Here is a 14,034-nt window from a genome sequence, read left to right as displayed (position 1 = left end):
GCCGTAACAGCGGCTTCACTGCTGATAGGCAGTTCCCTATAACCCAAAAAATAAAGACAACAGATAAGCTGAAGTTTTTGCAAGTGGGCATGGTCTCTGAGTAAGAATTTAACATGACAAATAAAAGCAATGATTCAGGAAGCAGGAAGTGCTGCTAAACAGCATAAAGCACAGCAATTTGGTCAGGTTGGAGAAACGGGGGAAACTGCTGAATGGGTCTCACGTCATTGGTTTACCAAGTAGAAAAGGAACAACTTAAAGGAAGAAAAATTAAGGTATCAAGCCTCAAGTTTCCCATCAGAAACCCCAGTGTGGGCTTTTTCAAGCACATTCTGAAAAACTTAAAAGTTTGCACTCCTACAACTTACTAAGTTGCACTCCTACAAAGGGGAAGGTTTGGCTGGGAGAGAAGCGCACTCGCTGAACCTTCTGGGACCTGACTTGCACTGGAGGCTGAAAGCCATAGGACCTCTTACAGCTGTTTTGCACACCAGAAAATAGGCAGCATCACTATGAAATCATCTCTCTGTGGGAACGTGCCTAAACAGTAGGGGGTACGTTATATCCCAATCTAAGTACCTTAAGATCATTCTTATTATCGTGATTCTGGCAGAGCAGTCACAAACCCAACACTCGCTATTTAGACTCTCCTTACGCTTTTCTAAATTAACAGTACGATCAATGTTATTCCCTATTCCAGGTGATACTTGTAGCATTTTAAGTGTATTGACAATAACGTTTAATGTATATTCTTAAGTCAATTATTTCACTCCATAACGCAGGATTCAGTGAATTCCATTCACTGAGTAGATCTGAACCTCTGACTGAGCTTGAGGAGATCTACATACCACAGCCTTCTCCAGACTCTCCCATCTCCCAGCTGAGTATTCCTGCACTACACTACACTGCCTCAAAATTAGAGCTGCTGTAATTCTTTCCAATTTGTGCAGTGCATATACACGCTTCCATGTGCCAAATCCATTGAGCCTCTTGGGTATTCGTTGGCTGATGAACCAGATGCACAGAGTAAGTCAGGATGCATTAGACCTACTAAAAACGCACCACATGATGCAGTTCATCTTTATGGGTGCAATAAATCCAAGTTACCTAAATCTATGATGCACATGCTGATCATTTTCACAGGTCATACACATGCACATATAAATCATTTGCACATATCTGACGGCCATCTCTCCGGAATTTCCAGCCATCCAGCAGCTGGTGAAAGTGACTGCTTTACTGTATGTAACTGTGGCCTCAGTAAGGTTGCAAGTCAACCCAAAATCTTAGATGAATGGCCAAATTCTTCATCTTCTGTTTGGACAACATTTCTGGATGAAAAAAGGACATAGGGTAAAGGGTAGCCCTCATGCACTAAAGAATGCAGTTCAAAATATTTTCATTCAAAATATTGTATATCATTTTAAGTATTAAAAGCCACTTTGCTGCAAGCAAAGCTTGCTAATGATGTTTGCACAACAAGAAAAGCATTTACCATACTTCTATTAGCTGCTAACTGCTGCTTGATAAAGAAAACCTTATTCAGCTTTTCCCATTGCTGAGACTTTGCTTTGCATTAAGCACAAAATGTCAGAGCTTCCAAACGGATCATGACAACCTTGAGCATTTTACTGCAAATACAAAGATGGCCCTTGAAAATAATTATAGAAGAAGAAAAAAAGAGACAGAGAAAAGTAAATACAAAAAAACTTAAAAATATATTATTGTGTATAATTAAAAATCCTGTATTTTATAACAGAAGTAAGAACCTCCTGTTTCTACCGAAACCAGTGATACTACTGTTATTAACGTCAACAGAATCTGAGTTGTGTTCTTCTTTAAAAAATGCCAGTAGGCATCCCGATGACTTCTTGAAGACTGCAATACACTTCCTTTCTACAGATGAAGCCATAGCTAATCTCTGATCCAAATCCAAGTTTCCCAACATTTTTTCATAATAATCAATCATGCAAAAAGCTGATATTCGTCTCAGTGATACCAATTAAAGCACAATAGTGTTCTAAAGCAAAAAAATTCTCCAAATTCTTGGGATAAAATTCTAAAAATAAGACATGCTTCTCATTACAAGCCACTCCCTTCCTCATTTACATTTTTACATTGCCCCACATCATATTACAATTCAACTAAAGGAAGTACTTTTGCACTATGCTATCAAGCTTTTAAATTCTTTTAACATTATTGTTAAGAGTACTAGAAAAAATTCCAGCTTCATTACATCACTCTCTGGATAATTTTTCATTTTCTTGTACCTCACCAGCAAAAGGCAACTGAAAGACATTGCCTGTTTTCTGTGAACTTAATATTCTTCTCATCTCTTTCCTATTTCCAAAGGAAAAGACATAAGAACAGAAAATAAAGAAATACAGGCATACAGAATCTGAGTTCTGTGAAAAGATGCCCTCTTAGAAAAAGTATTTCCTGCTGTCTCTCCTTTTTGTCATCATGTCTGTCATCATCTACCTCATCTGCTTAGTTCATTGCAAGCTTGTCAGCAAAAACACTAGTGAGATTATGCTCAAGTTTCCAGGACCACACTCGTAATAGGGAGCATGTGTGATGTTAGTCTCTTTCATTGGGAAATACAACATTTACTAGCTGCAAAGAGTAAAAAAATTAAGATATTAAGAGGTATAAAAATTTCTGTTTTGCTCTGCACACCTACATAATAACCCTCTCAAGACCTTATACCTTTGTATCCTGAAAATAAAACAATTTTAGATTTATTTTCCTAGATCACATGATATCTAAAGCAATATTATTCAAAGACTGAACAAAACCACTGTTCAACATCTCTGGACTGTTTGCTTATGGGGAACAAGGTTATTTAGTTATCCAGCATTCTTAGATTCATGAAATACCTTGTAACACATTGAGCTGGATGAGTGCAGTGACTTTTTTCATAAAAGATGAATGGGGAAAAAGGTTTGAAAAAGTTTGTCCTCTAAGGTCATTCTGACATTCTTCAGGAATCCAAAACATAATTTGCACCTTTTTAGTCTTGACAGAAGGAGAAAACAAACCCCTCCCAAAAAGTCAAAGAAAGAGGGAGACAGGCTAAAAAGGAAAATCAGACTGTGAGAAGTAATAGTCTACCTAGTGGTCAGTATGAGAAACGCTATTTATAAAGCCCTTGATATTCTGCAAAGCTATTAATCCTGCTTTTGGTCAAGGATGGGAAATAAGAGCATATTAGTGGTTGCAAAACTGCAAAAGGTGGTGTCAAATTTAACAATTCATCAGCAAAGCCAGTGGTGAATCTATAGTCTAGTACTATTGATTTAGCTTCTGAGTGACATTTCATAGCTATACCAAAAACAAACTCGTATTTTTTTATTCTCTTTATTTTACTATTCTGAAAATAGATCAGATTTTTTAAAGAAAAATACCTTACGAGGAGAGAGGCTACAAATAGGAGAAAGAGAGCAGACTTCCAGGCTTTGCAGAAAAAAATCTAGCAGTCAGTAATCAAAATCCGTTTCCAGAGTTTTTAATACAAGCACTCATCAGGATTAAATCCAAATGCCAAAACTATGCACTTACATCACACAGAGACCAATACTAGCCAACAGAGTTACACTTTCATAGTACGGAGCAGATGGTGCATTCTGCAAAGGAGTTCGTAAGGCTAAAATCATAACAGGAGCATAGCTGAGTAAGCAAGAGAGCTACTACAAAAGGTTATTTTTTGAATGTAACTGTTCCATTAGGACAATACTGAAAGCCTTTGTAAATGGTATTCCCTACTGTTTTGATTATAATGTGTGTGCTCTACTAAGGTAGCCATGGAAACTTAAGGAAGAGGTGTTAAATTTTTTCTTAGATCTGCACAAGGAAATGGGGCTAACTGCCAGTCAGTGTAGCGTAACCACAGTCATTTTGATCTTTAAGCATGGATAAAGCACCAAGAATCCTCAAACTAAGACAAAATCCACAAGACCAAATTGTCATAGGAACGCGTTTCCCAAACAATGACCAGCAGACGGCAAGGACATACTAAGAAAACTGATTTTTATGTTCTTATTTTCTGTTACTAGAGAGAACTGGTCCCACTGCTGTAACAAGAGGGGATACCCCCAAACGTCCACTCTTCAGACTTCACAGGGAATGGGGAAAAAAGTGCAGATGCAAATACACAGAGCCTCATGACAGAAGGCCATGCAGAGCAGGTGAACATGAAGTGCTCAGCGAGGCACCACCCCAAAAGCTTTTTCCTGGGTGCAGAATGGGTGACCCCTCACACTGCCCAAGCCCTCTTCTCAACAGATTTAGGATGAGAAAGACTACTCAGTCCTGAAAAACAACAAGAATGAAAGATGTACCCAGAAAGGGACAAATCAAAGCAATGTTCCCAGAAGACTCCCTACGCTAGTTGCTTCTCCCGTAAGGAGAACAATTTACCTCTGCTTCCTTCCCCAAGGAAACTACTTCATGTTGAGTAGATTCCTGCCACAGAGACAGAGTTGTTCTTCAGAGACAGGAGAGTGTAAACTTTCACAGATCAAGTGAAAGCATTCCTGTAAAACTACATTCACATACACACTTCTGTCCAGACTCCAAATGATGAAAATTGTTAGAAATTTCTCTAAAAATTTCTAGGAAACTGCATCTCCAGGACATAGTCCGTGAGTGCTGGCATTGAGGAATTACTGATGGAAGAAACAACAGATACAAGAAAGCAATGCAGCTTCACTTTAGCATGTGCTTTTTAGTTTTATCACTACAGACTCTCCATTTTGCATAGCTGGAAGTATAGGATGCCTAAAAACTGACTATAAATTGTATGTTGGAAGTTAACGGCACGCAGTCTACCACACAGACAAAACACGCTGCCAGATGCAGGGTCCAAGGCTGTCTCCATTCCGGGATTTTTGTAGAAGACATATGATATGTTGTGTGAGAAGGGAAGAGGTAGCCTCATCTGTAAAGTCAAACCATCTCCTTCCTAAAAACTGAAGCATTTGAAACCTCCAACTTTTCTTGAGCAACACAAAAGACTCAAAGAAATATTCTGAGAATGAAAAACTGACAGGAGGGGAGATGTATTCAGAGGCAAACTGTCAGCACATATTCCAAAGAGACTAAAGGAAAGAGGAGTTAAGCGCTGTCTGACCGAGACACGGAAAGTTGGTTTACTAAACGGAATGATTACTGGAAACCTGTAATGCATCCTATGCAATCCTATCCTAGTTGTGATTATTTAATCACAACTTGCTCCCATATCCAGTTTCTTTCAGCTGACCCTTCCTGATGATCTAAAGATTCCTGACATACCTGCCTCTCAGGTGTGTGGGTGTAATAAGTAAGAGTGCTATGAAACATCCAGATGGAACCTATTGAAAGCGGAAATAAGACCAGTATTGCACATTTTTCATTCTTAATTTAAAAATAAAGCACACATGCAGGAGAAACTTTGCTGGAGGGTTTTTCGTTTGTTTTTTTACACCAACATAACAAACGAATATCATAGGCCATTTCTTTCACAGTGGAACTGTGTCAGGCAACTAATAAAAATGAGAATGCAAAGACTAAATAAAATCTGAGTTAGAAAAAGACAGTACCCCTAATCTTTAGTACAAGAAATTACAATCAAATTGTAGGCTTGATGTGATTTCCTAAGAACCTTGCTTACAGTTTTTCATTGTCTTATACCTCGTACAGCATCCATTTCACTCATCCAAAGAGGTCTTATACCTCGTACAGCATCCATTTCACTCATCCAAAGAGTGTGAAATCTTCATCAGTGGTTCATGTCTAATGGGACGTGGGGGAGTGATAGATAGAAGCCTTTCTTATGACCCTGCTTTACAGAGCAGTAGAAAATCAATTCAGACCCTAACATAATTTACAGTAATGTCAAATTTGCCCAAAGTTATTAAGAGAAGCTTTTGGCTTCAAGGAGATGATTGGGCAGCCAGGGATTGCAGGTTTTTCAGTAAACGCACTGTACTTCCCCAAATATCCACCTTCTTGTACAGGCAGCCTGAAGGAGAGGATGCACAGAAGTCGATGCTGCAGCATCCTAGACAATTTCCCTATCCAGCTCTCCTGCACTTGCAAATTAAGATGCCTTTAAAACCGATCTGTGTGCCCAGAGCGGTGCAAAGCAATCACAATGGCACTACTGATTTGGGCCAGTGAGCACCAAATGGCCGTCATACACGACCAGATCACTGTAGCACATCAATAATAGGGCAAACCAATGGCTTCATAAAGCAGTTCTTAGATATCCTTAACATATCCTTACACAGTCCTTAATAAAGCCATCTGCGAGACAGCAAAAAAGGCTTTCTAGGTTGAGTACTCTCATCCATGTTCTATTTTCATTTATTAATTACTTTGTGTTAGAATAGACTGCATTTTCCATTTCCCTTACATGAAAACTTTCTTCAAATCCCTCTGAGACAGACTTTGGAGGAATTTCTTGTTATAATACCTATTTGTTACACAGTTCACCACTGACATCCTAATTTTAAAATGCTGCAAAGTTACTGCTTGAAGAGTAACTTTGGCAAAATTTAAACTTGCATTTATTTAAGTGTGTATCATTTATGTTTCTTAACACCACGGGCCATAGCTGACATATTTTCAGTATTGAGAACTTTGAAACACTCCTTTTAAGACCAAAATGTTCATGGTCATTGAGAAAATAACTCAGATCTCTTGGCACAGGGAAAAGCAAAGGGGGAAATGAAACAACCCAAAAACCAGAGCATTCATTACAGTTCAGATGGGATCCACAGGTATGTCACAGAGATGTCAGATCACTGAGGTTCACATGTGACAGCAGCAGTTCCTGAGCACAAACACCAACCTCTTTGACCTTAAGTCTCCAAACAGCCGCACACCCCTTAGCAAAAGGCCCGCAAAGATGGCATGCCATTCAGAATCGCGGCCGATGAGCTTCAGATTTCATTCCTTAGCACAACAGATTTCATGTCTTCCTCAGATCTCTTTTACTGTTGGGGAAATACGGTCAAACAGACCTATGTGCTGGTGCATCCAGATTTTTACTCGTTTCTACTTTCACCTGGCAAGGCCGCTGGACAGGAAAGTGACAAGCGACAGACGCTAAACATGTAAGCAATTGAAATCCTTTATGAATGGACAAAATAGTCCAAAGATTTGACTAAAAGCTGTAAGATACTCACTAGCACACATATGGCAAACGTCAATGCTTAATTTACATTTCAAAAATAAACAGAGGGAATAGATCCAAGCTTCCCAAAAAGGTTATGATGTCTCATACTTGATTAAGGTCATGACTGTTCTTGTTAGCCTACTCGGAGGCAGCATCATTTGAGTGCCTTGTTTTTTATTCTCTTCACATTTTCCATTACCATTCACTGAGAGCCAGTGTAGCTTTTGTAAATAACCAAAGCAGCTTGCTTGCTCCTCTACAATACCTACTAACTAATAGTAACTAATACCTACTAACTAATACAAACTAACAGCCACAGAGAGAATGTTCTGAACCCACAAACGTTGCACTCGTTGAGGTCAAACACTGCTGAAATCTCATCCGACGCATCATCAAGAGGTAGAACCAACTCAGACATAGAAATGGGAGGTGATGGAGCCTTAAGCTATTACTGAAATAAAAATAAAAAGTACATTTTGAGGATGGGTTTTAAATAAAGGGGTAGCTGATTGGGGCAATTATAGATAGAATAAGCAATACCATAGTAAAGGACAACAAAAATGGAATTAATCACAGGGAACAGCTTACAAGAATAAGGAACTGGAGAAAATCTAAATATTTGGCCAGAATTGTAGCTTTGGAAAAAAAGGCAAAAATTCTAGACTTAAATGCAACAGCAGAGATGACCTCCAGAAGGGACTCAAAAATTTCAAGAGAAAGCCCAGCACAATAGCAGAAGCTGGCTGTCACTGGTCACACTTCCTCAACAACAACTGTATCACCCACACACACAATAGCACTCAGCAGAAAAAAAACACCAGATAAGATACCAGTCAACTCACATACACCCCCCCCCCCCCCGCAAACGTGACACAGTTAGAAAGGGAAACACAACTTAAATCCTAACATTTACACATACAGATCAGGTCTTCTGCAGCCGAGGCAGCATGCTGCTCTCCCTGCACAGGGCTCACCTCCTGAAGGCTGCTCGCACTTGAGCCCATATCCAAGGCCTCAGCAGCCTATTGGAGCTCCTGCTGACAGCTGTGTTTGAGAGATGTCCTGGTCATATCCTCTAGACTTGTATAAAGCACCGTTACACCATATACGTACCTGCTAAATCAATCTCTGAATAGAACCCATCTCTTGGAGCCTGATGGCAGCTCACTACAGCTTTAGGGAAACTTTGTAGCTACTGCTACTTCATAGTACTGCAGCAAAAGAAGTACTTGGAGAGGGAATGCACTAAATAGACTAAATGCTTACAGTGTATCATAAAGCGTGTATCATAAAGGAAAACCTGTCAGCTGAATTCGTGTCACCCAATTATGAGCCAATGCCTTAGAATTGTCAAAAGGTAGTATAACTAAATGGTTTAAACACAACAGCTCTTCTGTATGAAGAACTTCATCCAGGTTTATACCAGCCAAACTGCGGATACTGCAATGCTGTGCTAACTGAGGCTATAAAAATGATCAGCAGATACTGCATACAATATGGCTATTTTACAGGTGGACATTTCTTTTACGCATTATGCTATACTGTAATAAATTACTGCAGCTTCAACACTGTCAGTACACAGTCACTAAATCACATTTTATCCACAGCTTTTTTTTTTCTTTGACAGCTTCAGCACTCTAGAGAGAAGAAAGAGCATCGAGATTTCTAGTATCTCACTGTTTTCATACATGATATTCCATCTTCTAATAAAATCCCTTCTGCATAGATTTTCCTAGTCACAAGTTACTTAATCCCAACAGTGCATTGCCCTAACCATGCAACTTTGAGCAAAACATGTAATATGGCATGCTGTCATCTAACATATAAACGAATCTGTCATTCTCTTCTTCTCTTTGGCAGCTGTATGCTATAAAGTTGTTACGGGTATCTTCAAACAAAACTGACATTAGAGTCTTTGCTTAGGAAGCACTTAGAGAATAATTACATGAGGGGAAAAGAACTCCAATAAAGATTATCTTGATTCAGCTAGTTTCTAAATATCCTCATCTGTGATGTTTAAAGTGGATGCTCTATGACTCTTATTTCATATGCACTACAAATAAACTATTTTGTTCAAGATATTCTCCAAATCCCATTATGATCTGCATAAGCTCAACTTCTTACATTTCTCTCCATATTACCATCAGCACATTAGCTCCAATATTAGAGTTTTCTCAAATCTCTGCAGTAAACAGTTAGGCAGATGGGATGGGAAGATGAAATCAGGCTGAGTCTGCATTTCCCTTAGGTTATTCACCCAAATCATTGGTATCCTAGGAACCCCTCTTCCCTCCCCCCAGCACTCCCAGTTCCCTTCCCATTCAGGGAGAGACCAGCCCTGCCCTGCGAAGGCTGCAGTTATTTTTATCAGGCACAGTGCAATCACAAACAGACCAAAACCACAGTATCTTTGTTTCGGGCACAACAAGATTCAGATTGTCTCTGCTCATAGCTCGAGTTTGCAAAGTCAGAGACCCGTGGACAAAGTCCATGTGGTTTAACAGAACCACTTCGGTTTTATCCCATCTCTAGGCTTTGTTGGGAGCTCTCTGGTCTCCAAGGCAGTGCCGAGACCCTGAGGTGAGGCTGGCACCCGAGACGGTGCTGTCTCACCAATGCCAGGACTGTCAGGTCTTCTTCAGTGCATCTGATTACTCGATAAAAATGATGCCTGCCTTTATTTCAAGCAGCAGCACCTGATTTTCAGCCCAAGCCCTCCCCTTTCCCTCCCGGGCCGTTGCTAGCAAGGCGAGACCCCGATCTGCGGGGAGGACGGAGCCACAAAGCCTCGCTGCAGGCAGGGATGCTGCGCCGCCCCGGACAGCCGGCCGCGCCTCGCCTCGCCCCGCCGCGGAGCGGAGCAGAGCGCAGGGACCGGGCCGGGCAGGGCGCCCGCCCCCGGCCTCAGCCGCGGCCCCGGCTCAAGCCGGGGGGCGGGAGACGCCGCCGCATTGTTTTTTCACCTGGATCCCCTCCCGGTCTGCTGCATTGGCTCCCCTGGGGCCGGCACGTGATGAGCAGCGGCAGCGCCGCAGCAGGCTCGTTCGCGGCGCTGAACGCCGCAGGTCCGCAGCGAGCCGCCCCCTCCCCAGCCCAGCCCAGCCCAGCCCACCGCCGCCCCGCAGACTGCCTGCCCGCGGCCCCTCGCTGCGCCCCCCCCCCCGGCCTCCACCCCGGCGGGGAAGACGGGGGTGCTCGCGGCCCTGCCCCGCACCGCGCCCCGGCCGCCCTTCGTGCGCGGACGCAGCCGGCGGGACATTGTGTGCCGTGTCCGCGTCCCGCCCCCGCCGCCTCCGGCTCCAGATGATTTCCCTCGATAAGCCGGGAACCGAGCCCGGCCGCTGCAGCGCGCTGCTCGCCGGGCCCCCGTGGCCGCACCGCCGAGCCGGAGCGGCCCCCGGACAACGGCTCGCCCCCGGGCAGCGGCTCGCCCCGGCGCGGGCGGCAGCGGGCAGCGCTCCCGCATTGCGGCGGCCCGAGGCCGGCGCCTCCCGCAGCGGGGCTGCGCCTGCCCGCCCGCCCGCGGGGCTCCGCCGCTCGCCCTACCTGCGGCGCCGCTCTCCGTCTCCGACATGGCCGGGCCGCCCGCCGCCGCTGCTCTGCGGCTCTCTGCCCGCCGTGCCGCGCTCACTGCGCACGCCGAGGCATGGGCCGGCGGCGGAGCTGCGCTGCCCAGCCCCGGGGGAGGCTCCGCTCCTTCCCCCCGTCCCCACCCCACCCCGCCGCGCCTTCCTGCAGACGGTGCAGGGAGCCAAGGGGAAGCAGCCTTCGCGTCTGACCCCGGCGCTGACAGGCTTCCCGCGCAGGCTGCGTGGCTGCGCAGCCCCTCCCCGCCCGCTCCGCCGCAGCCGCACAAGGCAGCCGCGGCTGCGGCTGCAGCTGGGAGACGGGCGAAGCGGCGAGGAGAGGGCTCCGAGGGGCAGCCGAGCCCTCGCTACGGATTTCATGGTTACTGAAGCAGGAAAGCCCTAATGGTGGTAACTATAAAAAGAGCACCCGCCTCACGGCTGAGCGGTTGCAAGCGAGGCGTCCTGCTGCAAGCCCTGCCTCGCCTTTGTGCTGTGGAACAGGGATTCTGGAGTTCAGTGGGAGGCAGCGCAATGATGTTATCTGCACAAGGCATGTTGGCTATTTGGCTTCCTGTTGTCAGAGATGTGTAGGCCCAGCTAACCTAAGCATTCAAAAAATACTCCCAAAATCAAGAATTCCTGGGTTATTTTTATAGTATTGGATTTTTTTTTTTTTTTGTCTTTGGAGCCCATGGAGTGAACTCATTCCTTTACTTTCCAGCCTTGGCAGCCATTCACGTTTTCAAAGCATTCTCCACAGCTCATGTGGAATAAACAGAAGCACTAATTTCAAGCACAACTTCTGTTCCACGCTATCTGCCAGCTACAAACAGCGGTTCTACACTAAGGAGGTTCCCGTGACACTCATCACAAATATTTTTGTCAACTCCACCCAAAGTGTCTCCCGAATCCTCCCATCAAAGCTGCCACTCAGACAAGGGAGAATCCATTTAAAACCCCACCGGACATGAGAATCTCGAAGCAAAACTCTACACTGCAATATGCTTACTAAGCACCTCCTCCCATTTGTTTCCACTTTTCCTCCCTCAAAGCACAGTTTTAACAAGAGCCATCACCCACCATTAGTTCTGTTCCCTGGAGGTGACTTTTGTGTCCTTTGAGAAAGATATAAGGTGTGGCAGAAAAGCTAAAGCTCCAGTAAGCGGCTTCACACGTATTCCTTTGACTCCTCTGAACGGGATGCACTAAAAAGAAGACCTCTTCCTAAAATGCACCCTGTTGTCCAGGGAAAATGCTAAGCTCCCTGGCTCTCCACCTCCCAAAACCAGCAGCAGCACAAAAGGATTTTCTGAACTGTGAGGACAAGAGAGGGAAGGAGCATGTAGCAAAGGCGAAGCAGGAACAGCAGTGTCTCACTCCACCACTCGTATCAGCTGTAAGATTATATTCTTACGGAGACTCAGTAATGTAGGGATCACACACGATCTGCCAAAAGCAGAGGACAACACGCATTCTTATTGCTGCTTCCTGTTCTTCCCCTCTGCTCCACGCCATACACCAAAGGGGAACATCTGGCCAAGAGTCTGCTTTAATTACATATTGAGAGTCAGGCTGAATATTCATGTTGTCATTAAACAGTCTCCGAAATAAGAAACCAAACAACTGTAATACTTGGTTTCCAAATGAGAGACTTGAACAGCAGAAACTTTTGCATCAAATTAAATACCCTTCAACAGCAATTGATCCCAGGCTTTGAAAATTGTATTTAGGTAATTAACAAAGGCTGGGGGGAAAAAAAAACCATCAGCAAAAACATAAACACATATTCAAATTGTGTACTTTTAGGAAAAAATACTGCATGCAGGCTGAGTTTCCACGATCCTTCAAGCAACAAGACAACATATAAAAATAGCATTTGCTGGATACAGACATCTTTCTGAATGTCAAGGCAGTGACTACATTATTCAATATCAAGCCAGGTTGCCTAAGTTACACACTCAGCTGTAGGTGTTTTGAATAATGCAGAAGGAGAACATTCGAACGCATGTGACTGCTAGTTTCAGAAATAAGAACCCTTTGCGAGGTGCTTAGCATCTCCTTTTAAAATCTAATGAGAGAAAACAAATAGAAAAATGCATTTGAGGTAAAATTAGATTCTCAATCTAAAATATTAAACATAAGACTAAGGCACCTTAAATTTCATTAAAGCTTTAAATATAGATAAAAATAAATTACAGAAAAATAAGGAAGTACATTATTTTTTCCTTTATCATCTCTCTCCCTTGGAAACAAAAAGAAAGATACTTTTTATTTCACTTTTAGAAAAGGTCACCACATCAAATGACCTTGCTTGGGGCTTGAATAGGCTTCACTTTGGTTATTTATTCCTTAGGAAGTTTGTTATTTTTATGATCATTTCAATGTGTTGTTTAGAATTTGTGGTTTTAATGGTTGAGATTTTAAAGCATAACAAGAAACAAGTCTAAATACAATGAATAAAATGTAAAAATACTGCAAACAGATTTTGAACAGGATGGCAAACTGTATTCTCTAAACACCTATTCCTAAGAACACCTATGTGAGATAATCACCTGGTCCCTGCACATGAGATTTGATTTTCTGGAAGAAAATTGTTTTCTTTGCAGTTGGCTTAATACGTTGCAGGAGAGTAGTAACAGAAAGGAATAAGAACCTTTTTTTGACTCTGAAACATCAAAGCATTGTTCTGTTAGACCACTAAGGCACCCATCAGTCTTAATACAAGCACCAAATCCAGTAGTTGTGATGATATTACTCTGACTATGGGGAGAAGCACCATTTCTGTGGTAGCTTGGAACAGACTTCTCTGTTTTAAGTTCCCTCTCAAACCTCTTCTTGGGATTGAATACTTCCCAAGCTCAATCAAGAATAGTGGTTTAGTATACTGTATTTTGCATCTACAGAGCACTTCTTATCCTAGGTGATCTCCGGTAAGCTTCAGCCCCGAACAAGTCAATTTACACAAAAGGTGTTCAGATACACCAGCATTAACTGGTAATACAAGAATAGTGACTTGTCTAACCTAGGTCTGATTTTAACAGAGCTACCATACACATGTTGCCCATTATCATCAATCAAAATTTCATGAGAAAATTGAAAAACATCACAGTACGCTTTCAGGGCTATATTCACAAGTTGTGAGTGCTACACAAGACTTTGTGGCCAGTCAGTGAAAAGAGCCGTGTATCTCTCAAGCACTGTTCAGAGGGTCTAAGTAAGGCACTATGAAGGCAGCACTGAGAATTAGTGAGCTGTAAACATCAGGCACAGAGATCTGGAAGGAATGTAGGCATTTTAAAATGGCTT

The 14,034-nt window shown here is 43.1% G+C and overlaps 1 protein-coding gene across 2 annotated transcripts in view; it reads right to left on the bottom strand.

Moving 5' to 3' along the window:
- The window catches only part of HSPA12A (heat shock protein family A (Hsp70) member 12A), a 62,344-nt gene extending 51,387 nt beyond the window's left edge, over positions 1–10,957 (bottom strand). Inside the window, exon 1 of one of the 2 annotated variants that reach the window (XM_068951619.1) lies at positions 10,706–10,957. In XM_068951619.1, the coding sequence (XP_068807720.1) occupies positions 10,706–10,733 (28 nt within the window). In that variant the 5' untranslated portion in view covers positions 10,734–10,957. Of the gene's footprint in view, positions 1–10,122; positions 10,233–10,705 lie in introns of those variants that run through there. The other variant, XM_068951620.1, reaches the window with a different exon arrangement.
- Between the last annotated feature and the right edge of the window lie 3,077 nt (positions 10,958–14,034).

Source organism: Struthio camelus, chromosome 7 (genome assembly GCF_040807025.1).
Source record: "Struthio camelus isolate bStrCam1 chromosome 7, bStrCam1.hap1, whole genome shotgun sequence".
In the NCBI taxonomy this organism is placed as follows: domain Eukaryota; kingdom Metazoa; phylum Chordata; class Aves; order Struthioniformes; family Struthionidae; genus Struthio; species Struthio camelus.
The sequence above is the reverse complement of the archived record's forward strand: the minus strand, read 5'-3'. Positions and strand labels throughout refer to the sequence as shown.